This window comes from Bos mutus, chromosome 14 (genome assembly GCF_027580195.1).
Source record: "Bos mutus isolate GX-2022 chromosome 14, NWIPB_WYAK_1.1, whole genome shotgun sequence".
Taxonomy (NCBI): domain Eukaryota; kingdom Metazoa; phylum Chordata; class Mammalia; order Artiodactyla; family Bovidae; genus Bos; species Bos mutus.
Window position 1 is genome coordinate 77,163,263 of NC_091630.1, and position 26,569 is coordinate 77,189,831.

At 36.4% G+C, this 26,569-nt stretch overlaps 1 protein-coding gene across 3 annotated transcripts in view; it reads right to left on the reverse strand.

The window, feature by feature from the left end:
- EFR3A (EFR3 homolog A) overlaps positions 1-26,569 on the reverse strand; it is a 93,159-nt gene that overhangs the window by 23,713 nt on the left and 42,877 nt on the right. For all 3 annotated transcript variants that reach the window (XR_011466827.1, XM_070382773.1, XM_070382774.1), the window contains 14 exons: positions 25,657-25,778; positions 22,012-22,161; positions 20,230-20,367; positions 15,240-15,318; positions 12,831-12,966; positions 11,025-11,192; positions 8,926-9,040; positions 8,130-8,181; positions 6,622-6,794; positions 6,018-6,093; positions 4,637-4,798; positions 3,861-3,992; positions 2,670-2,737; positions 1,590-1,717 (listed from right to left, as the gene is read on the reverse strand). Coding sequence is in view for 2 of the 3 variants with exons in the window: in XM_070382773.1 (XP_070238874.1) it covers positions 1,590-1,717; positions 2,670-2,737; positions 3,861-3,992; positions 4,637-4,798; positions 6,018-6,093; positions 6,622-6,794; positions 8,130-8,181; positions 8,926-9,040; positions 11,025-11,192; positions 12,831-12,966; positions 15,240-15,318; positions 20,230-20,367; positions 22,012-22,161; positions 25,657-25,778 (1,699 nt within the window). In the remaining variant the exon portion in view is untranslated. The remainder of the gene's footprint in view (positions 1-1,589; positions 1,718-2,669; positions 2,738-3,860; positions 3,993-4,636; positions 4,799-6,017; positions 6,094-6,621; positions 6,795-8,129; positions 8,182-8,925; positions 9,041-11,024; positions 11,193-12,830; positions 12,967-15,239; positions 15,319-20,229; positions 20,368-22,011; positions 22,162-25,656; positions 25,779-26,569) is intronic.

The following is a 26,569-nucleotide window of genomic DNA, read 5'->3' on the forward strand; positions in this document are numbered from 1 at the left end:
AAGAAAGATACCTTAAATCTTAAATCCCTTATTTTTTTTTAAATGAGTATCTGATGGTTATATAGCAAAAGGAAAATTTAATAATTGATTAGGCCACAAAGTCTTACTATGTCTTCTGACTCTCTCTGCATTAAGGCAGGACACACATGCCACAGACTGGTTCTAAATTGCCAAAATCTTTATAAATCAGAAGACTCTTATTCACACTGAGGGATTTCTATGCAGTTACATAACTAAGAATATGCTGAAATGCTCAGAATTCTTCTAGTCAGTGATAGACAGGCATTAAAAAAGAAAATACATCCTTTTCAGGGGTGGGAAGAAATGGGAAATACAAACCATTTGTTAAAATAAAAAAACATACCGTAATTTTCATTCAGAATTGTTCGGAGTTAAAGGAACAGGGTAGAAGGAAGTAACAAGGGATGGAAAGTAAACTACAGCTATGGGGAAGGTAGAGCAAAACAGTAACTGAGTTTACAACTACATAGAATACACAGGCCACTGTCTTCATTTTCTAGAAGGCAGTTGTACTAAGCTATTTTCCTAAAAGATGGGGGAGGGAAAGGGCAGGCCAACCGACACTGGATTTACCTTTGCACTTGTGCCTGGGTTTATGAGGTTTTTTGCCTGAAGGAAAGAGAGCTAAATCCAAATTATAAGAATGCATTTTTAAAAACCTATTTAAAAAATTCTTTAAAATTATAAAGCTCTACTAATAGTTTATTCTTAGCACTTTTTACTTTCCCAAGGAATTTCTGAGGAACAGAATTTTCTATACTATGGAATTTAAAAGAAAATGCAAAAGCTTTCATTAACATCTCAGACTATTATGAACAACTATCTGTAATAAATATACATATTTTGGATCCAAATTATAAAAAAGTTATTTCCAAATATCATGCTGTTTCTAGCGATTAATTCGGAAAACTACCTAAATGAAATCAAACAGCTCTCTTGTAGAACAGATACAGCCCCATCAAAAGAAAATGAAGGTGTCCTAAGATAAAAATCTTTGATTTTAGCTTTCAAAGTAAAAAGTGAATGCAAGATATGATGCAGTTTTGCTTTGAAACAAAACAATTATCTCAAGCAATGAAAAGAACAGAAGGAGATACATTATACACAGAGGAAAACATATTCTTAACTTAAAAAGTTTGCAGGTTTCTTTACAAAGAAAGTAGTCTGTACTCTTTCAAATGACAAAAATTACCTAATTCATTAAGCTCAATAGTCACAAATAACTAACTAAATGATTTTTACCAATTTCCTGAAGTTAAACACAATATTGCTTAAAGAGCAAAGATCTTACTTTGCTTCTCTGTTTAAAGAATAATATTATTCAGTATAATAATACATGAACTATAATAATTAACACTTGAGGATTCAATTTGCTCATGATAAAATCATGTATGTGTCTTTTACTAAAGGTTTTCAAGAACAAAATTTTAAAATAGAAGTAAACTTTCTTAAGCATCTGAAACAGTTGGTATAATAAGTACACAAACAGAATTAGTTTTCACTGCTAACTGAACTCGCAAAAAAATTGCTGATACGTATTCGATAGAGTTTTAATCACCCCCCCTTACCTGTCACTTGTGGTACGTACGGGACTGACAACCTCTCAACACTATACCCACTTCCACCTAGGGACTCTGCAATCTTGTTGGTCAAAAAGTACAAATTTTTGTCATGCTTCTCTAAAGATTTTGGAAGCCTGTCAAGTTGATCAAAACAAAAGCCATTTAGTATTATTTAAAATAAGTTAACATATAAACATTCTAGATCAAGGTCTAAATATAAATGCAACTTAAACTGTAATTAGTCATAGGAAAATCAGTATATTTTAGGTGACTAATTTGAGCTCTTTAAAAACATATGGAGTGTGGACCCAGCTAGGAAGCGTTCTGCTGTTCTTCTTCCCCAGTAACATCCCAAGGGTGAGGTCAGCCTTATTTTATCCTGCTGGTATTCACACATTAAATGATGAAGACGAAATTCAGCTTTAACTATCATGCTAATTAAAAATCTACTACAGGAAGAAAATAAAAATGAAGCTCACTGACTACTAATCAAGAATACACTAGCCAACTAAGTGACAGGAAACTCTCGTCCAAGACATACAGCTTCACTTTCCTTTCAAACTGCTTGGTATTATATTATGCTGATGCTTTCAATATTAAACTGCTTTTAAGAGTCCAAAAGCTGAATAAAGTATTTTTCATATATGTATTTTTTTGTTTGGATAGCAAGAAAAAAAGTTCAGAGTATAACCATCACTTTTCGGAAAACATTCTTTCTCCCATAGTTTTATTAATATTGTTATCGATTATTCAAAGTTTTGAACAAGATATTATAGTCTCTTAAAGGATGTTCACCTATATATCAGAACATGCTCTATTTAAGAGTTGCATCCTCATGTTTAAAAAAAGGTAAGCTAAAATTTTTTTCCTCAAAGACTGAGTCCATGTGTATGAGTCTATATTTATAATGTATGAGAACTTTTATAACAAGACAAACAAGTTAGATGAGTTAAGTGACAGAAACATAAAACAATGAGGATTATAAAAATCAGAAAATTATTCTAACAATAGTTCACTCCTTTCAATCATCATTTACTGGTTTCTCAAGTCAATGTCCCTTTCTTGAAATGTAAAGCATTAACATACATGCACTTATCTCTGAAAATATGCTCTGGTAGAAAATAAGGGGCTTCCATAGTTCGAATTTCAATAACCTGAAAAATATCCAAAAACAAAATAGAGTAAAAATCAAAAGCCTCACTCTTCAGGACGGTGCCACAAAAATTTGGAAAACTAAAAACACAGAAACAAAAACTCAACATTTATAAGAAATACCATCACTTTATTTTGGAATTTAAGCTACAGTTGAGAACCCAAATAAAGAGTTCGTTTTGTTTTCACGTTTATGAACTCAGCAGGTAACAAAACCAAAGTGATAAAATAATACAAGCTGTGAAAAAAGATGATACATCACATCTGATCAAACCTCCCACAGAGGCAATTAGAACCTGTGCCTTCTCAAGCACCCTGTGTGGGAGACACCTCCACAAGCCACAGGCCCTCGCTGTGCCCCTCCTCCACGGGACCTGCTGCCGCGCATGCCCGTGGTCTCAGCGCTCTTCTGAGGTCTAGCTCCCCAACTCACTTGGGAGCCACCTAAAGGGGAACTCTGCTTTCACAGAATTTGGATCTTTAATGGCAGATGTCAAATAGTCACTCAAACATTTGTTTAATGAATGAATGAGTTTTATTTCTTAGAATGCACTAAAACCCCCTACATTTTAGGAAGGACTGAGAGAGATGCTTCCAATTTCATAAAAACGAGGTTCTCCCTGAAAGATGTCTTTAAAGAATAAAAATTACAGTGGACTTTTTCTGCAGGTAAGTCAGCGGCTCTGAAATGTATGCTAAACCATGCAGTAACTATTTAATGAGTTACTGCTGAAAAAGATAAATACAGTTAAATGACACAGGACAAATCTGAGAGGTGTATTATTTACTTAACTTTTGAGATCTAACTCAAGGAGACTGGTTTAAAACATAATGACAATAAAAACAGTATAATTAAAGAAATATGAGATACTAAGATCCATAATGTTTTAAAAGGAAAATAACTGTATAAGAAATTGTATGAAGTATTATAGAAGAAAACCGTATTTCCTGCTCAACCATTATACAGAAAAATTCTAATACAACAACAGGCATCAAAGAAAATATAAACATAGCATTATCTTAATAATTTGATACATAATCATCAACATTAAAAATAATTATCACTGGTAGAAAATCTGCCATTCTCATGCAGTTCAAATGCAAGGACTTATCTAAATATATTACCTTGCTAACATGCTGGCAAAACGCAGGAACAGCTATCATCTGACTCACAAAGTTGAGGTATGCAGCAACCAGCGCCATGATTCCACAACGATGGAACATTGGCAAATTATCTTCATTGATAATTGCACTATCCTTTAATAAAACAAACACACATGGACAGATCAAGGTCTCATGCTCCATTAGCATTTTCTTTATGATTATACTAAAAAAACTGCAGGTAAGTTGGAATGCTAACAAAAATGTCACCTTAGAAGCAGCTTTCTTTAAAAAAAAAAAGTTCTAAAAGGAGAATAAATACCCCTTTATAAAAGACTTAAAACTCTCAATTCAAACAGGTCTTCTTCAGGAAAGCCTTTCCTAAAGATGGGGGGATTCGGGGGCTGGTGAAATGTATATTAGATATATAAAAATAAATGCATGTATTCTCATTGCACACAGTTCTATTATTATGTAATATTTAAACTCTAATTAAACAACTCCATCTATGTAATTTTTATTATTTAATGACTATCTTCTCCACTGAAAGGATGGGCACAGGGACCATGCTGTCTTTTTCATCATGGTAATCCTATACCTTTGAACAATATTTAGCACATGGTCAATACTTACTCAACATTTGTAAAAAGAATAAATGAATGTGATCATAGTTTTTTAGATTTAAAACTAGAGAACTCACTTAAAAAATTTATGTCCCTGAGTAAAGATGATAATACTTTAAAGATGGTGTCTAATTTGTAAAAAAATGCTTTTGTCAATGAAAGGCTATGAAAGCATACCTGTAAAGCAATGGCTAATCGAATGAGATCAATAACTACTTCTTCATTGGCCAATTCAATAGTTATAAGAGCAAGAGAAGTATAAAGTAGCTCATAGTTCTTGTGAACATTGTCTTCTTCTTTACAGCCCAAATATATGTGCCGATACAGCTGCTGCCCATTCTGAAAAGGGAAACGATACAGAAAAAAGACAGTCTTGCTTAAAATGTAGCAGGGCAGATATCAGAGGTGTATATAACCTCTTATAAAGTAGCTATCTTATCACATAACATGGGAGAGATTTAAACTGATAATCGGAGGGTCAAATTGTATTCCAATTATTAACATCAATAAATGTATCGATATATAACTACACACTAACACTGGAGTTGAAGACAAAATTAAACAAAAACAGCAAGTCAGAAATAGTTCCAGTGCAAACAATGAAAATGTCTTTAGTAATAATTTGAAAAGACAAGCAAATTATAGATAGATTTGAGAAAAACTGAAACAAATGGCAGAATTATGGGAGCCTTGGCAATAATAAGAAACACCTGGCTGAGCAGAAATGAACTCAGGTTTTCTTGCCTGAGGGAACAACCTCCTGGGAGGTGGGTTAGGAGCTGTGCAGGGAAGAGCACCTCCAGGCTCTGCCACACTTTGGTCTGAAGTGACACAGGCACGTCTAAAGTCCACCCACGAGGAGAGGTCACAGACACACCCCCAGGACTGTAAGAGGTTTCCCTCTAAACCAGAGGGAAGTTCTGTTAGTCAAAAACAGAAAAGCCTGTGGTCTAAAGCATTCCAGAGTACAGGTCCAATTGTCAAGTGACAACAAACAGAAACAAAAGCGTTTTTCCCATTTCAAAGTACCATGTGGTAATTAACTCAACATGTTACACTGGTCTGCAACACAAACTGTAAGTTACAATAGGGAAACTGAACGACTGCCACGCTTCCTCTCCACTACGCCCCACTGCCCACCCCGGATATGACTTAACTTATCAGTGAGGAAGCCGAGCATCAGTGTTTGTAAAAGCACAAAGCTCCCCCGGTGATTGTAAAGTGTGGCCAGGGTCACAGGCCACAACAGTAGTCTTCTGAAGCCAGTCCGTCTGTAGGGTTATGCATTTTGCTCTGTAATCTATTTAATATGCACATGGACCCATATAGGTAAGAGGCGCCTCTCCAGCTGTGCCAATGCCTGACTGGTTAACCCTGTTTAGGTCTGTGGTTCAGTATTAGTAAGTGGGAGTTTTCTGGCTACAGATACAAACTATGTATGTTCTTCTAATAGATTCCCCTTCATTTCATTTTAAGGTTACAGATCAATGCAAACCTACCTGAGAATTCAAATGGCTACAACTTAAGCCATGCATTATTTTTCAGAAGATAATCTTACCTTTTTCATGAAACTTGTGTCTTGTCTACAAATTTTTTCTCTTTTTATTTTTAGGTCAGCCACATCTGGTATTATTCTAGAGAGAACCAATGCATCATTTAAAGGAATGACTGTTATATCATCTTATATGACAAATCATAGCTATGCTTAGAAGTCTGAACTATTTACCACTCATTTCAATGAGCATTTTAAATAAGCTTATATATAATGATTCTACTGAATAACCGAGTTTAAGTATAATTGCACAAAGTAATCCTTGAGGCAAAACCAAAATAAAATTTATGGAACTAATGATTACTAGTAGATAAGATCTCTGAAAGTACATTAAAAGACCTTTAACATTTACTATCTTAAAATATATTAGTAATTGTTATACAAATTAAATTCTGGGATTAATAAAACCTAAAAATCCTAGATGAAAAAAAGTACAATACTGCATAATGGTAATGGTGATGGTTCTAACTGTGAATTTACTGAAAACCACTGAATTAATAAACACTTTAAAAGGGTAAAAAAACCCCAAAACAATCAATACTGTACTTAAATGCATTAATGTAGAAATCTGAAAATTTCATCATTAAGCCTATTTTCAAACAACACATACCTGATCCCTCGAAGCTTTGCCCTGTTGTCATGGCGATCCATCAGATTATGCATTACTTCCAAGACTAACTGTCTCAGTTCATAGTCTTCCATGAGGGACGGTGATAACAAAGGGTCCAGAAAAGACCCTGGCAGTGCAGTAACTATTGTCTTCGCTTTGTATCCAGAAGTTACCTGATTATAGGGAGGAAAAACAAGCAAAACACCTTTGTCATGAATCCTTCTTTGATAAAACTCTCAAGTTGTTTTCTAAGAATCATTAGCTTAGGGAAAACAGGAAGTATAAACGTAAGTCTAAAGGAAAAACTAAAAGAAAATTTGTGAGATGATGAGGATTTTACAAAAACAGCATTCATAAAGTTAATAAAATCAGTATCAGCACACATTTACCTTATGTCAGGCATGACTCTAAGCACTGTATGTGTACTAACTTCATCATTACCATGTTCCTGTGAGGCTAGGAATTATTACTGCTTCCCCATTTTGTAAAAGAAAACCGAGGCTCAGACAGGTTAAGAATATATGGGGCAGGAAGTCAGTACTAAATGGATATAAGGAAATTAGATAACAAATAACACAGGTAAGATTTGAAAATTTTAAACTTGCAAATAATTATTTTATTTTAAATTAAGCAGTTCAGTTTAATAGGAATGCATTTTCATCTTGGAAAGCTCTTTTCATTATTTGATGTGACATTTCTGAGTGTATTCCTATCTCTAAAGTTGGAGCTTTTAATCAGCCTATACTTAAATGCCATTAAACAGTTTAACCATAACACACAGACATTCATTCAGTTGACTGTGTAGTACAATTAGGATTAGAGACAAGGCTATTTGCTCAGGGAATTTATTTAATTAAAAAAAGCTTAGGGCCAAATGAAATTTCAGGTGGGTAATCTCTATTTATATTAAGGATTACAAGCATATACGGAACATCTACCATTTATATTTGGGCATTCATTATAGGATAAAGGTGATTTTATAAGTGAGTAGAAATTGGTGGGACATTTACTACTTACCTAAAAAACCTAAAAACATATCTGTATTTTATATCACATACAGAAATAGATAAACTTCAGATCAAAGTTCTAGATGTGGAAAGCCAAACTGTAAACCTTTTGTAAAAAGATATAAACAAATGTGTTTATATCATCAGAGCAGGCAAAGAGCTCTTAAACAAGATACAAATAAAAAAGCAAAAAACATATAGGCAAGAACTGAGAAATCTGGCTATAGCTGGGCCCAGGCATCATCTCCTATAAAATGGTAATGCCTTCTGCCTTCTGTATCTTTCATCATTATGCAAACCAAATATGATGATGGGAAAGTGAGGAATAAACAGTAAAAGCAAAATTCAAGTACATTCAAGTATAGTATACAAACCACAGAAAGAAAACTTACCATAAATGGTATCTTATAAGAAAAAGAAGCTGATAATGTGAAGCTATTCTTTTAACCTCTTTAATAATTTAAGGTTAAGGGTGTTCTTTACCAGTCTTAAATTCCTTACCATAAGCAAAGATCGCAGCAACATTATTTGAATCCTCCTGGTTCCCAAATCCCTAAAATACACAAAACAGTAGTATTATCTTATTAAAAGTAATTAACCTTATTTACTTAAATTATTATTTTTGATTTTAAAACTCTATTCATATTAGCGAAACAGACTTTGCTTTCATACTAAGTCTGGCTCATTTTATATTTTAAAGTAAACTTCATATGAATTACAGGGTTATATGCACAAAAATCAAATTCAAACAAAAAACATTAAAAAGCTATTGGTTCACAAAGGAAACAGACCTATGCATGTAATGACATGAAAAGTCAATTGTATTAAATCACAACAAAAGATCCAGAATAATTAAAAGATACTATAAACTGGAGAATATATCTAATGCAAATATAATTGACAGACATAATATCTATGTAATATATATTAATAAGAAGGCAAGAATGTGCCTAAATAATTGTTATACAAATAATTCTTTCAAAAAAGAATTAACAAATGAAAAAAGGGTTATTAATGGTCAAACAAATAAATATCTTAAATAAGACTATCATTTCCTTATTAAATTCTTTATAAACTAAAGCATTAGCATGTTGTAAAATCAAATTAGGGCTTCCCTGGTGGCACAGCTGGTAAAGAATCTGCCTGCAATGTGGGAGACCTGGGTTTGATCCCTGGGTTGGGAAGATCCCCTGGAGAAGGGAACGGCTACCTACTTCAGTATTCTGGCCTGGAGTATTCAACTTTACAGTTTGAGAAATTTTCAGTTTGAGAACACAGGACAACCACAAAAACATACCCTAATTGACTGATATCCAAAGTATGTGTAGATGTTCCAAAAACAGGTACTTTCCCCATAATGAACATCATGATTTCTGACCTCTGATAATCTGGCAGGTTACTTCCAAAAAATCCTGTAAAAATATCAAGATAAATTTAAGATGTATTTTTCAAATTGAAAACTTAATTTTTCCATAAAATAAAAAAATCATAATATTAGGTTGGTCAAAGTTTCATTTGTTTTTTTTCAATAAGATGGTTCTATTAATGCTTAGCTGTCTTTACCTTCATTTGAAACAATTTTGATAGACTGTACTGTGACAGCTGTCATATCAGCAGTGCATTAAGAAAAAACACTTACCAAAGTTGAATTTTTGTATAGCCATTTTAGTACTGAAGATGGAAAAAAAGAAACATTTACAGCATGTCATGCTTTATTATTTCAAGAAAGGTAAAAATGCAACTGAAATGCAAAAAAAGGATTTGTACAGTGTATCGAGAAGGTGCTGTGACTGAATGAATGCATCAAAAGTGTTTTGTGAAGTTTTATGCTGCAGATTTCTCGCTGGATGATACTCCATGGTCAGACTGACCACTTGAAGTTGACAGTGACCAAATCGAGACATTAACTGAAAACAATCAACATTACACCATGCTCTATATCCTTGTACCCGTTGTGCACGTGTGTATGTGTGTGTGTGTGTGTCTGTGTGTCTGTGTGTATGTGTCTGTGTGTGTGGAGTGGAGTAGCGGGGAAGCATGTGATTTTAAACCCTAAGTATCAGTATCCAGATCCTGGTCTCTAATGTCTTGCTAGATGTAGGGAGAGCAGAGGATCTGCATGGTCCTAAAGTATCTTCTCAGACACTGCTTATTGTTTACGAGGGGGAATGGAAACTGTGCAGCAGAGAAGCACAGCAACACGCTGAGTGACCACAACTACCACCACCAGCAAAAAGCGGACACACACTGTGTGCCTCTGTATGGGAGAATCTGAGAAGAACAGTACCCCTTAAATAGCATCCTCCCAGACATGCACACGCTGAATCTAATCATGAAGAAACATTAGACAAGCCCATGTGAAGGAGACTACAAAGGAGAGTTTTGTAAAGTGAGGGGTAAGGGGGACCTATCCTGGAGGGGGAATGGCAACCCACTCCAGTATTCTTACCTGGAGAATCCCACGGACAAAGGCGCCTGGCAGGCTACAATCACAAAGAGTTGGACATGACTGAAGTGACCTGCCAGCAGCAGCAAGGGGGACCTATACTCTTACAAAATGTCCGTATCATAAGAGAATGTTCCACACTAAAGGAACCAAAGAAACATCACAACTAAACACAATATATGATCCTAGACTGGATCCTGGACCTAAGGGAAAACACGCTATAAAGGACATTATCAGGTCAAATGACAAAACTGAAACATGCAAGTTTGATTAAAGTACTGCTGCTGCTGCTGCTAAGTCGCTTCAGTCGTGTCCGACTCTGTGTGACCCCACAGACGGCAGCCCACCAGGTTCCGCCGTCCCTGGGATTCTCCAGGGAAGAGTACTGGAGTGGGGTGCTATTGCCTTCTCCGGATTAAAGTACTATATGAAGTTAAATTTACTGATGTTGATAACTGTATTCTGGATATGTAAGAAAATATCTTTATTCTTTGGAAAAAATACTCTGTAGTAAAGAGCCATGATATATATGTACTTAATATGCAGTGGTTAGGAAAGAAAGGTAGATGGACACATGCATGCATCTCTCTATATGTATAGATTTATATATGCACATATATGTAGATATACACATATATATACAGGTATGCGTACGCACACAGAGAAACGCAGAAAGGGAGGGAGAGAGGGAGACAGGCAGAGAGAGAAATGAAATGATATAATAAAGGCATAAAATATTAAGAGATGAATCTGGTGAAGGGTACATACGGTGTTCGTGGTTGTAATTTGCTGTATTCTCGTGTTTGTTTAGTTTCTAAACACAAAGGTTTTTTTTAAAGTCTAACCTATCATTCACCTTTAACTAATGCAGCGTGACAGTCAAGTACTTTCAATGAGGGCTTTCTGAATCACTGTTTTCCATAATAACCTGAAAAGGGAAATGTACTCACCTATTGTTTGGATGATAGCGTTCTGCACAATCTTCTCATCACTGTCTTTGGAACTTGTGTTTAAGTTGGCATTGCCTGTAGAGCCTCCCTGTAAATCATTTGCTTCCAATTCAACACTGAAACGCAGATGCTTCAACAGGGTGTTGAAGACTTCCAGCACTGTGGGTCCTGCAGATGAACCCTGGTGTGAGCGAGTACATTCTTCCAGCATCACAGACTCAAAGCCAATACTCATGTTTCTCAACAGAGACTTCCAGATATTTTCTAAGTAGCTGGCAATACTTCGTAATTTATGAACTAACCATTCATTAAAAAAGTAAATGAGAAATCCCTAAGTAAGAAAGTCTCCTAGCTATTCCAGCAAACATCTACTGGGCATCTTGGAACAACTGGCTGTTGGAATCTTTGATACAAACACACAAAACATGCATATTCTTATAAAAGTTACCAAAAACTTTGCATCTATCTAATCTTGTCTACTCAAAAGAATGCATATTGTGATAACCTGCTGGGTCAGAATCCATAGAATTATGATAATAGAGCCCACTGTAGCATAAGAAATTTATTCTGCATCTTTTAAGGCTGAAGAAGAAAGAATTTTGTCTCAATTATTAGAATGAAGCTAGCCAATTTACCCAATTTGGGTAAACTACATTTACTCTCTGCTTTTAATTCTGTGAACACTCTGTGTGTTTCTGTCAATGCATCCATCACAATACAGTCTAATCAGTGCTTTTTACTTCTGCCTTCTAGATTATAACCTTCTCCAGGACAGGCAGCCTCGTGTAATTCCTTCTCTGAATGTATTAACCTAACACACAGTTCCTCACACATAAAAGACATCAGTAGTGAGATGACTCAATCAATGCATCATCTGTGATTCAATTCATATTAATATGTCAAATGAAGTAGCTCTCCAAAAAATAACCTGTTTCCATCTCTTTGAGGTAAATTATGAGTAATGATGAGTCCATATACAAAATGTGCACTCTCATCTGACACTGAGTGAGCATTACAATATTTCAGTAGGTAATACATAGTTCCACTTTGATTTGAAGCAAAGAAAACATAACTAGATTTTCCTAACTTCAGAAATTTTATGAGGGACCCTTTCATCCTTCTAATCACACGAGTGAAAAATCATGATGTCTGACCTGTCCCTTCTCCGTGTTACCCCCACAGTCAGTCAGTTAATCAAATCCTGCTGACTTCACATTCCCACTTTTGCTGCTGCCATCAAGGTCAGCATCATATAACATTATCTCTGATGAAGACTATAGTAAATCTTTAAAGCATGTTAGTCAACTGAAGAGTTATACCCATGATCTGGCCACAATTTGAATCTGAAGCCATGTCCCTGGCTTCCTCCACACACCACCACATGTCCCAGTCAAATGGGCTACATAATGCTTTGCTCCTACTAATCCATTTTCCCCCTTCTCTGGACCTTGGCTTTCTTATGATACTTGATCAAAATGTGCCTTATATTATGGCATCAGGGAGAGGTGTCTAACTCAGTAAACTGTAAGTTTCTTGTTATATCTGTACCCCTCCCAAATGTTTAGCATATAACTGGTTTCAAAATCTTCACTGGAAAAGAGGAAGGGAAGGAGAGACTAAGGTGGAGAAAATGTTTAACTGTACATTAAAGAGGCCTGACAATAGTCATGGAAAACCAAAATTTCAAGAGAAATTATAGCACATTCAAAAATGTTAGAAATATATTCAGCGTCCCACACAGTGCTATACCTGCTGGAAAAAACATTCTGTAAAAGATTAATGTTTTTTTGGGGGGCTGGCACTTACCTATGGAACCTTTAGCAGCAATGGCAACAGCCTCTAACAGAACCTGAATAATACCTGCTCGAACTCGTGGAGAATCTTTTTTACAAGCATCAAGGTGTCCGAGAATCTCCTGGATTACATGGTGAGAATACTGAGCCTAAGAGAAACAAAGTAGTGTAAGAATATATGAACAATTATATACATCCTGGAATTCATAAAAATGATAAATCATGTGACATTAAAACATCCAATTTAGGAGACTGGTACTTAAGTCATGGAACAATATATATAGCCATTAAAAACCATTCTTTTTAAGAATAAGGATAATGGGAAATACTCATGATATCCTGAGTGAAAAAAAGCAAGTTGTAAAATGTGTGCTGTGCTAAGTTGCTCAGTCATGTCTCTTTGCAATCCCATGGACTGTCTGTGGGGATTCTCCAGGCAAGAATACTGGAATGGGTTGTCATGCCCTACTCCAGGGGATCTTCCCAACCCAGAGATCGAACCCAGATCTCCCGCATTGGAGGCGGATTCTTTACCATCTGAGCCACCAGGGAAGCCCAGTTGTAAAATACTGTGTTAAATAAAATTCAATCTGTTTTTTAAAAAAAGTATATAAGACTAGAATTATATATGTCTAAATGTTAACAGCAGTCATCTCTGAGAAGGAGATTTATGAGAAAATTTTTATTCTCATAATAAATATTATCCTGAATGTATCAGGATAGCCTTAAAAAATAGAAATTCCCATCCTGGTGGGTACTAACATGCAATTTTCAATGAATGGACTTCTTATAGTGAACGTAAAGCTTCTTCTAAAGCAATGCTATGGACCAGAATAACTTCTTAAACACTTAATCAACAAATATTGATTGATTCCTTCAGTTTCTTCAACTTTAGCATTTACTCCTTGCAAAAAATAATTTCATCTAGTAACTGAATCTGAATGAGGAGGGCAAATGAAGAAATACAAGGCTACGAAGACTAGGGGAAGAGCCTTAATTGTGTCTACAGATTGCCAGATCCACTGCTCACCTACTAAACTAAAATTAAAAGATCTTAAAAGTTCTCATCAGAAGAAAAAAAAACGTGTAGCTATGTGAAGTGATGGATCTTGAGAAAACTTACTATGAGAATCATTTTGCAACATATACATATACCAATCATGTTGTACACCTTAAACTTATATAACATTATATGTCAATTATTTTCAATAAACTGGGAAAATTAAAAAAAAAATTATCCTTCCACATATAAACCAGCTTTATACTAGCTACCAAGTATTGAAAACTTACATTATGCTAGTCTATAATTAGTATTTTATTCAGACACAAAGTTTTAGAATAGGATGAACAGAATTCGGATCCTGACTTTCTTACCTGTGTGCCCCTGAGTGAGGTACCTGATCTCTCTAAAGGTCAGTTTTCTGATCTATAACATGGGGACAACAACATCTACTTCACGGAAAAGGAAATGGCAACCCAATCCAGTATTCTTGCCTGGAAAATTCCAAGGACAGAAGAGCCTGGTGGGATACAGTCCATGTGGTCGCAAAGAGTCGCACACAACTGAATGACTAACACTTTCATACTTCACGTTCACTTCATAAAATGAGGAGGATTAAATGAAATAAAGCATGTAAGGTTATTAGCATAGTCAGAGGCATAGCCAGCACTTGATAAATGTCAGCTTCTATTTTAGTATAAAAATGAAGCATTCAGTGCATGCGCTAAAATTTTCTTTTCAGAAACGAGGAAACTAAAGCTCAGAGAGGCTAAATAATCTGCCTAAGTTCTATGCAACCAGGAAACAGCCCATCTAGGCTGCAAATCCTGTTAAGACCGGTACTAAAAGCTGTGCTGCTTCTTACAACCTTATCTCCTTTAAATTAATGATGACTTTTTAGGGTATTAAAAATGCAGATGTTTAAAAAAAGACCTAAAATTCCAATTGAATTAAGAGCTAGCTGGGTCTGTCCAAGTTTTTCTGTAGTAGATGACAGTGCCTCATCAAGGTTCTATGAATACCAGAGGAGTTAATACATTAATACATGCACTATCACACAGCAAATACCCTATAAATATATCAGTCACATGCTGCTGTAATAATCAATTCTAATACTAGTTTATCAGTAAAACACCAAGTACACAATAATGTATTTAATAAATGCACAATAATGGTTATCATCATAAAATCATTTAGTTATTTTTATTAGATATCTTTTCATCTTGGCAAATAAGAATATAAGTATAAATAAAAATAAATGTCAAGAACTAAATTAAGAATATGTCTTATCTCCTATAGTGTTTTCTATCTCTGAAGACATCCTTACTGACAGAGAACCAAAATTACTTATATAATATATAATCCTTATATATATACTTACATAATCCTTATATATACTTATATAATATATTCAATCCTTACCTGAATGGAATACATTATAATTTTAAAGCAGTGAACTGCAAATTCATTGGGATCCCATAGTTTGTGATGATCCAAATGCCTGTAATTAATAGTAAGAAAACTACTTTAAGAATTCCTTATTTTTATTATACTTTCTCCTCTAGAATCCTCAATAATATACAAAGCTTAACAATCAAAAGAATATTATCTAAAAGAGAAGCTAAGTTTCCATTTCAAGAACTATATTTATTTCCCTTTACTGGCAGATCCTTTCATAAAACAACAATAAAAGCTACTATATATGTGTGATTTTTAATACCTACATGAGCTGGTAAGAAAGAAAAGTCCCTCAGTCTAGACTCCACAGGAAGGTGGAATCTGAAGAAGTCAGTATACCCTGAAGCCAGCAGCTATCTTAGGTACATCTTCAGATCTCCAGTAATTGACAGGTAGTGGTTTAATGGGATACACAGAAAACTGGAGACAAAGCTTAGGGTCCACCTGGGAAAGATGGCTATTGGATCAGAAATACATGCATCAGTCCAAGACCATTAAGTCAATCCAAGACACCTTCAGTGAATGTGTGGAAATGTTTCCTGTAGAAGCTGTCTGTGTTGGCCTTGACTCTGAGAGGAACCACAAAAAGTCTAAGTCTCTCTGGAAAGTCCTTCCCAGCACCCAGAGAGTAGTCTGACAGAATTCATAAGTATCTGTGTGGTTGAAAAAAACTGAACCTAAGGTTGTAGTTCAAAGTGGTTCCTGGATAACACTGCACCCATGTCTTTAGCAGAAGCAAAATAAAGCCTTTTATGGACTATATACATCATTAATCCAAGCCTCATATCCACAAGAAAGTGACAATGAATATGGGCTCAAAATTCAAATTCCCAGAACACACAAGGTAAAAAGCCACTATGAATGTCAATGATCTCTCAAGTTTTTAAGGGACTAGAACAAGTTTTTTAGGACTTTTATTCACGACTATATTCTCCCTAAATGCCTAGTATCTAATTTGCAGAGGGCATTTAACATTTAAATAACTAATTAACTAGCCAATATGTAATTAACTATTTAACATTTAATTAGATTAATTAACTAACACATGATCAGGATGTAAGTCCATTAAGTTATACATAGAGAAAAATACAGCCCATTTTCAAGTTACTCAAGCAATCCATTATAGGTAACGTCTTCTACAATAGCTCTCTAGATTTTTAGGGCGATATAGACTACCTCTTAGTTAATAACAGGATTAAGATAAAAACTTGGAGAAGGGCATGGCAACCCACTTCAGGATTCTTGCCTGGAGAATCCCCATGGACAGAGGAGCCTGGTGGGCTACAGTCCATGGGGTAGGAAAGAGTCGGACACAACTGAATGACTAAGCACAAGCACAAGATAAAAACTAGAATTCTGATATTAAATCAGCAGGTCTAGACATTAAACAATAAATTTGCCCTCAGTTATATCTGACATAATTTGATTAGTGTTTAGCAGCATTTTCATAAGCCCAGAGAATCTTTAAACAGTAAACATCATTTTTTGGTGGTGGTAGCAGTAAGGGGGAATCTCTTTGAAAATATAAAAATTCTCTGATTCTTAATTTGTGGTTTATAGATTCTTGTAACTTAAGATCAACTTTGCACCAAAATATTTTCGCTAAAAAAAAAAAAAAAAAAAGACTTCTGGATATTACATTTAGACTACTTTATACATGCTATAAAGATGGAACTGGGAAGGGGAAAGAACAAGGCAAACGATTAAAAAAAAGACTAGCAAAAATATCCAGAAATAACACAGAATATTATATAGGTCTATATGTGCCAACTGAGTTAGAGGCTTGACAAGAGCCTCCATGTCTATGTGGAGAAACTCAAAGCTTATAAACTTATTTTGCTTGGAGGGTAGCCTATAAGTACCAACAAGATATTTAATATTCCTGTGATTAGTCACTCAGTATACAATAAAATTTACTCAGAGAAGAGAATGTAATCTAAGGCAGCCCAGTCACACAAAAAAGAAAGCAAAGAAAGAGAAGCCAAATATGAGGAAGTAACCAGAAATTAAACTTGGATTACTGTGATACTGAATGGTTTGCATTGGAAACGAACAGAGATTATTCTGTCGTTTTTGAGATTGCATCCAAGTACTGCATTTCGGACTCTGTTTTAGCCCCAACCAGTAACGCGGAAGAAGCTGAAGTTGAACGGTTCTATGAAGACCTACAAGACCTTTTAGAACTAACATCCAAAAAAGATGTCCTTTTCATTATAGGGGACTGGAATGCAAAAGTAGGAAGTCAAGAAACACCTGGAGTAACAGGCAAATTTGGCCTTGGAATACGGAATGAAGCAGGGCAAAGACTAACAGAGTTTTGCCAAGAAAAAGCACTGGTCATAACAAACACCCTCTTCCAACAACACAAGAGAAGACTCTATACATGGACATCACCAGATGGTCAACACTGAAATCAGATTGATTATATTCTTTGCAGCCAAAGATGGGGAAGCTCTATACAGTCAACAAAAATAAGACCAGGAGCTGACTGTGGCTCAGATCATGAACACCTTATTGCCAAATTCAGACTTAAATTGAAGAAAGTAGGGAAAACCACTAGACCATTCAGGTATGACCTAAATCAAATCCCTTATGATTATACAGTGGAAGTGAGAAATAGATTTAAGGGCCTAGATCTGATGGATAGAGTGCCTGATGAACTATGGAATGAGGTTCGTGACACTGTACAGGAGACAGGGATCAAGACCATCCTCATGGAAAAGAAATGCAAAAAAGCAAAATGGCTGTCTGGGGAGGCCTTACAAATAGCTGTGAAAAGAAGAGAAGCAAAAAGCAAAGGAGAAAAGGAAAGATATAAGCATCTGAATGCAGAGTTCCAAAGAATAGCAAGAAGAGATAAGAAAGCCTTCCTCAGCAATCAATGCAAAGAAATAGAGGAAAACAACAGAATGGGAAAGACTAGAGATCTCTTCAAGAAAATTAGAGATACCAAGGGAACATTTCATGCAAAGATGGGCTCGATAAAGGACAGAAAAGGTATGGACCTAACAGAAGCAGAAGATATCAAGAAGAGGTGGCAAGAATACACAGAAGAACTGTACAAGAAAGATCTTCATGACCCAGATAATCACGATGGTGTGATCACTGACCTAGAACCAGACATCCTGGAATGTGAAGTCAAGTGGGCCTTAGAAAGCATCACTATGAACAAAGCTAGTGGAGGTGACGGAATTCCAGTTGAGCTATTTCAAATCCTGAAAGATGATGCTGTGAAAGTGCTGCACTCAATATGCCAGCAAATCTGGAAAACTCAGCAGTGCCCACAGGACTGGAAAAGGTCAGTTTTCATTCCAATCCCAAAGAAAGGCAATGCCAAAGAGTGCTCAAACTACCACACAATTGCACTAATCTCACATGCTAGTAAAGTAATGCTCAAAATTCTCCAAGCCAGGCTTCAGCAATATGTGAACTGTGAACTTCCTGATGTTCAAGCTGGTTTTAGAAAAGGAAGAGGAACCAGAGATCAAATTGCCAACATCCGCTGGATCATGGAAAAAGCAAGAGAGTTCCAGAAAAACATTTCTGCTTTATTGACTATGCCAAAGCCTTTGACTGTGTGGATCACAATAAACTGTGGAAAATTCTGAAAGAGATGGGAATACCAGACCACCTGACCTGCCTCTTGAGAAATGTGTATGCAGGTCAGGAAGCAACAGTTAGAACTGGTCATGGAACAACAGACTGGTTCCAAATAGGAAAAGGAGTATGTCAAGGCTGTATATTGTCACCCTGCTTATTTAACTTCTATGCAGAGTACATCATGAGAAACGCTGGACTGGAAGAAACACAAGCTGGAATCAAGATTGCCGGGAGAAATACCAATAACCTCAGATACGCAGATGACTCCACCCTTATGGCAGAAAGTGAAGAGGAGCCTCTCGATGAAAGTGAAAGTGGAGAGTGAAAAAGTTGGCTTAAAGCTCAACATTCAGAAAACGAAGATCATGGCATCCAGTCCCATCACTTCATGGGAAATAGATGGGGAAACAGTGGAAACAGTGTCAGACTTTACTTTTTTGGGCTCCAAAATCACTGCAGATGGTGACTGCAGCCATGAAATTAAAAGATGCTTACTCCTTGGAAGAAAAAGTTATGTCCAACTTAGATAGCATATTCAAAAGCAGAGACATTACTTTGCCAACAAAGGTCTGTCTAGTCAAGGCTATGGTTTTTCCTGTGGTCATGTACGGATGTGAGAGTTGGACTGTGAAGAAGGCTGAGCGCCGAAGAATTGATGCTTTTGAACTGTGGTGTTGGAGAAGACTCTTGAGAGTCCCTTGGACTGCAAGGAGATCCAACCAGTCCATTCTGAAGGAGACCAGCCCTGGGATTTCTTTGGAAGGAATGATGCTAAAGCTGAAACTCCAGTACTTTGGCCACCTCATGCGAAGAGTTGACTCATTGGAAAAGACTCTGATGCTGGGAGGGATTGGGGGCAGGAGGAGAAGGGGACGACAGAGGATGAGATGGCTGGATGACATCACTGACTCGATGGACGTGAGTCTCAGCGAACTCCGGAGTTGGTGATGGACAGGGAGGCCTGCATGCTGCGATTCATGGCGTTGCAAAGAGTCAGACACGTCTGAGCGACTGAACTGAATCAGAAATTAATAAAACAAGATACATCATACTTGGACACTCTACTTTAATATTTTAGTGGGTATATGCATTCCAAGTTGTGAGCAGAAATCCCAGCGAAACAATGCACATGATACCAAGAGCATGACTGCATTTCCTACTTAAGAGGGGAAAGCGGGGAAGTGCTTGAACCAGTGCTCAAAGGGACTTTGTCTGACTCAATCCCATACTCTTCCCACACCACTATACTGGCTCCATGAGTAACTCTCTCATACAGGTAAGAGGATTTCAAATAAACTCAAACAGAATGCATACAGCACAGTTAGATGCAACCAGGAAAACACCAAGGACTTACGCAAAAACTGGTCTCACAGCGTTATTCATATTCCCAAAGCTCGCCCGGCCCAGCAGTTCTCTGAAGCAGTTTTCAGCCAGCACAGCGGGATTCTCTTCTTTGTCTGCTGCTGAAGGAGAAGGAGGAGGGCCTATGCGACTGGGAAGAAAAGAGAAATGAAGACAAACAAACCAATGCAAGACTTCTGACACCAGTTCTAACAGTTAAACAGGAGAGATTTGACTTCTCAGAATTTCCAGCATGACATTTTCTTTTTACCTCAAAATAACTTTAGAGCTTAATTTTACTTCATGAAGTCAATACCTTGAAGCTGATCATATAATCTTTCAAAACGGGAGAACTAAATTCAGTTGTACTAACTTGTTCCTAACTAATAGAATATATTTTCCAAAGGCAAAATACTCAACAGTTGCTACTTTGTAAAGTTCCTACAACTTCTCTACATTTAGAGTACAGTCTCAGCAAGAAAAAGGTACCCAAAGATCACCCAGTTTAACTGTAAGAGAGCAAAAATAAAATCAAGTAGAAAATTATGACACAGTGTAAACAAAAGCTAACTAGAACACCTGTAAATCTCCTCAGTAGACACTATTTGTTCATATTTTAACACTTTATTTCATGTACAATAACAACAAAGAAAAGCGTATCTGTGGCACTGGGATAAAACCATGAGAAAATACAATTTCTTATAATTTGTCAACCAACTTAATTTAATCCTGTACCTCAAGAGCCATAATCATGGGGAATCAGTTCTCAACCAGCTAGGTACCTTCAGAAAAACTAACCTCAGCCACAATATCAAAACTAGGAAAGATACAGAAGGTGCTAAAATATACCAAGTTTCACACTTTATGTTTTCAAACCTGCAGACAATCACATTTAAGAAATCTAGTGTAAATATTTTCTGTAATTGCTATAAATTTCAATCAACATATTAAGTGCCTACAGAGCTACCAATTTCATCTTTTCACTTCTAGACCATGTTTACTTTGGCACTTCACACATAATCATCAAAACTACAAATAAAGTTAAACTTTTAGAACTACAGAATTAAGTATCTTTTAAATTTGATTCAGACTTTCCCTCTTTAAACTACAAGAAAAGGGAGATCAGGAAATAAGCCAAACTGGAAAACACTGCTTCTAAAACTTGGTTGTATAGTACCTCTGTGTAAGGCAACAGAAATCTGCCAGGAAAGCATGCTTATGGCATCTGAAAAAGGAGAATAAGTACAGAATCCTAAGTGCAACAGGCTACTGGTGTGTGGGGAGCGGAGGGGTCAGCATATGCCCCAAAACAATATTCCATGCCAAAATATCTTAGAATAAATAAGAAATAGTCTAGTATTTATGTTGGAAAAGCATAGAGAGTGAATAGTAGCTGCTATTATTAGTAGTAGTAGCAGTATTAACTCCCTATGAAAAAGCACCTTGGATCTCTAAATAATAGAAGTTCAGTTTATAATCTCTATTTCTTACACCTGCAGCTTAAATGGTACTAATTCAAATAGCAATCTAGACTGCCCATTAATAAGCAGCAAGTGATAATTTATTTTAAAAGAAATAAAGCCTTAAGTGTCTGAGTAAGAATCTGTGGTCTACTCAGCCTAATGTGGTGACTAAAGATGGTAATTTTTTCAGAAAGGATATATATTTAAATTCACTCAAGTTTAGGAGACTACTGTATACATAATACTAAAGATAAAACATTCTTATCCAACAAGCAAGCACACATACATCATACAGAAAAACACAGCCCCACCCTTCCGTCTTTATTCAATACCTGTCAGCCTCTTCTATCTTTTGCATGTTGAACAGCAGGGATGGAACAATTTTATCCATATGCTGAGGCTCCCAAATGGTAGCCCGAAGTTCATCATTTACTGTTTTACGAACCACACCTTGAATACCTCTGATTCCAGCAATTCGGATTCTATAAAAAAAGGAAAAAAAAAAATTCAGTCATGAAAAAAGTTTTTTAAATAAGTTTGTTAGCTTAGTTAAGGGAATGGATGTTAAATAAATACTATTATCTCAAGTCAATAAAACAAAAATAACAGTAAGTCTAAGAAATTAAAATCTCAAAAATCTAAGATGGACAGAGATATGGTAGTTCCAAAAGGAACTGACTTTTAATCTTTCTGTAATCAGCATTTAAAGTTAAAAAGGACTGTCAAATATAAGGTTAGTCTGTGTGTCAGTTTTCAATAAAATAATCAAAAGAAATAGATTCTCCTATATTCTCTCACATAAAGCATACCAAAGTTTTCTCAGGTCAGTCTTCCAAGGCAATAGAAATAAAAACAAAGATAAACAAATGGGACCTAATCAAACTTGTAAGCTTTTGCACAAAAAAGAAAACCATAAATAAAACAAAAAGACAACCTACAGACTGGGAGGAAATATTTCCAAATGATGTAACTGACAAGGGCTTAACTGCTTATACAACTCAATAATGAAAAAACAAACAACTCAATCAAAAGATGAGCAGACCTAAACTTTTTCTCCAAAGAAGACATACAGATGGTCGACAAGCACATGACAAGATGCTCATCATCGCTAATTACTAGAGAAACGCAAATCAAAACTACGAAATACCACCTCACACCAGCCAGAATGGCCATCGTTAAAAAGTACACAAATAACAAATGCTGGAAAGGGTGTGGAGGAAAGAAAAGCCTCCTAGTACTGTTGGTGAGAATGTAAACTGGTGTGGCAGCTATGGAAAACTATGGAGGCTCCTCAAAAAACTAAAAACAGGGTTGCCATATGATCCAGCAATCCTACTTCTATAGAAAGATATACTTTGAAAAGATACATGCACCCTGATGTTCAATGCAGCAGTATGTACAATAGCTAAGCCAGGGAAACAGGCTGAATGCTGTTTAGGTGCTCAATGACAGATGAACAGACAAAAGAAGATGTGAGATAGATACATATATAAATATAAAAAACACACACACATACACACAATGGAATGTTACTCAGCCATAAAGAAGAATGAAATAACAGTATCTGCAGCAACGTGGCTGGACCTAGAGATTATCATACTAAGTAAGTCAGGAAGACAAATGCCATACGTCACTCACAAGAGGAATCTAAAGTATGACATAAATGAGCTCATCTATGACACAGAAACAAACCCACAGATATGAAGAGCAGAACTTGTGACTGCCGAGAGGGGTGGGGCAGAATGGACTGTGAATCTGGGACTAGCAGATGCAAACTATTATACACAGAGTGAATAAACAAGGTCCTTCTATATAGTACAGGGAACTATACTCAATATCCTGCAATAAAACCATCACAGAAAAGAATATGAAACATTATATATGCGTAACTGAATCACTGTGCTATATTACAGAAATTAATACAACACTGTAAATCAACCATACTTCAATAATGTTTAAAAAAGAATTAGATTTTTCTGAGAGGATGATAATAATTCAAACTAATGAGGATCAGATTCTCTCCCAGTTCTTGCCCAGAAGTCTCAGCAGCCGCGTGAGAACAGGATTTTACCATCCTCAACACCCTTCATGTGTCCTCAGCCTGTCCCTCCATGGCTTCTCTCTGAGAACCTCTCCCCTCCAAGTCCACCTAGATGGAAGACTAGGCTGGTTCCTATAGAGGGATGACAAATGTGAACTAACAAAATGGAATGCGGATGACCCAAGCCATGCACACACTACACGCCTGTGTGTCCTGACACACACACATTACAGCATTAGACAGGTAACATTTTGAGAGGAAGCTGCCCTCTCTTCCCTTCTCAATTCAAAGGCCTCAAGTTCCTTCAGCTCTTCCTCATTCTTCTTTAAAAATAAAATCTAATCTATCGGTTCAAGGATGGGAAGAAAAGTAACCAGAAAACAGCATATAAAATCTGGGGAAAGAACAAGCTCGCAAGCAGAGCTAAGCTGGTAGCCCATCTTCCCTGAAACACCTTCACTCTGACCAAATGTGACTTATTTATCCTCCTTTTTAGCTACTAGACTTTCCTGGTGGCTCAGATGGTAAAAGCGTCTGCCTACAATGCAGGAGACCCGGGTTTGATCCCTGGGTTGGGAAGATCCCCTGGAGAAGGAAATGGGAACCCACTCCAGTATCCTTGCCTGGAAAACCCCATGGACAGATGAGCCTGGTAGGCTACAGTCCATGGGGTCGCAAAGAGTCGGATATGACTGAGCAACTTCACTTTCACTTAGCTACTACCTGAAATATTCACCATTAGAAGTTTACTCAGCTTATCCAGGACTGTTTCCAAAATAGGTTTAGAGACTGGAGGATGAGGGGCAGTGGGTGACATTGCTTCACAAGCCCGCGGGGAAATAACGCACACCTACAGGAGTAGCGGGTGGAGAATGGGATGTGGCAGTAACATGACACTGAACAGGTGAGGAAGTGAACGTGGAGACAAGACAAACTGTGCCTCGTACGAAGCTGGATCTGTTCATGCTGTTGTCTTAAAGTCTTGAGAGATTCTTCTGCAATCACAAAGGGATAAGCCTAACTTTACTACAAAGTTAGTATGTGCCAAGTCAAATATTTTATGAAAATCTTAAAGTCGCAGTCCCATTTCTTACTGGCCATGACCTCTAATTTTATTTGATAGTGTATTGCTAAAAATAAAGGGATTTCTAATAATAAAACAAAGCCATGAACATATTCCATGAAAAGTGAAAGAGAAAGTGTTAGTTGCTCAGTTGTGTCCAATTCTTTGCAACCCCATGGACTATAGCCTGCCAGGCTCTTCTGACCATGGAATTCTCCAGGAAAGAATACTGGAGTGGGTAGCCATTTCCTTTTCCAGAGGATTTTCTTGGCCCAGGGATTGAACCCATGTCTCCTGCACTGTAGGTGTCTTCTTTACCATCTGAGCCACCAGGGAATGAGATACAACAAGAAAATAAAGCTTGACTGGGAATGGAACAGAGATGTTGATATTTAATAAATAAAAGGTGGCCAAGGGAGGATTCTCATGATAAGATGACACCTGAACAGAAATCTGAACAAAGTGAGGTAAGAAGCCATATGGTAAGGATCTGGGGAGTTGTTCTAGGCCAGGGGCCACTCAGTCCAAAGGCCCTGGGGAGAAGTGTCCCTGATGTGCTCACGCAAGCGAGGAGACCTACGCAACAGATCAGCGTGGAAGGGGAAAGAAATGACAGGATGCCAGGATCTAACCTCGATGCAGGCAGCATTACAGGGGCATTCTGGGCTACAGTGGAGACTGCATTTTATTCTGATCCCGTTAGGAAACCACTCTCAATTTTGCTGCTTCAGTCAGTTCTAACAGCAATGAAAAGCTGCACTTTAGGAATAAAGCGTACATTTCCCATCTTCTTTGGCAATCATTACGTAAGATATAAACACAATATTCACCAATAAACTACTCCATGACTATAAATTATAAAACAGTACATACTCTGTTCGTATTTCTGGATCACTATGATAGGAGTGACACATGGCACTGAAGCGAGATACAAAAAAGTCATAACGTCTGTGATACGACGGTGTGTCCTCTTCAATATTTGCAAATTTGACAAACTAAAAAGAATAACAATAAAGTGTATTATCACCTTTTTCAAAGTGTAGAAAAAATACATTTATTTTCATTCATTATTTGTTACATCGACAAGAAATATCCAAATAAAAAGCAAATGAAATATGAAATATCATAAATGTCACATATATATGAAAGGAATTTTTTAATAACAAACTTCACAAAATCAAGAATATAGCATTGTGAGTGTTAACTATAACTTTCTGACGCAGTTTCTTTGGAGGGAGTGAGTGCTTGCTTTGAAGCTCTTCTGCATTTCCCAGATGCTAGCAACGTTTTCATGATAACCACAGTCAGGCCGAAAGCTTCAGGAGTTCTATTTCTTAAATCATAGGTAGGACATCTTGACAGCCGTTGTATAACACATGAATGAATATTTATACAAACAAGATGGGACAAGAAAAAGGGCCCTAAGCTGAAGAAAACATCACCAACACAGTAGAGGAAAAAAAAGACTCAGACAGTAAAATTTATTCTACCTCTTTTTAAAAGATTAAAAAAAGAGAGAGAGAGAGATGCATATGTTTAGGAAATTTTAAATATCCTCATGAGTCACAAACCCAACCGTATGATCCCTTAATATGCATCCTTTTTTTTCTTATTTGCTTTCTCATTTATTTGGTGACTTATTGCTTCTAAAATAGCCTAAAGATGTCCTGGGAACAAAATGAAAGTAAGCATAAACTTGAAAAAATAAAATTATGACACTAAAAGTATTTTAAATTAATTCAGCCAGAGCCAAGTCATCTGTTTTAAATGATTTCATATGACTCAT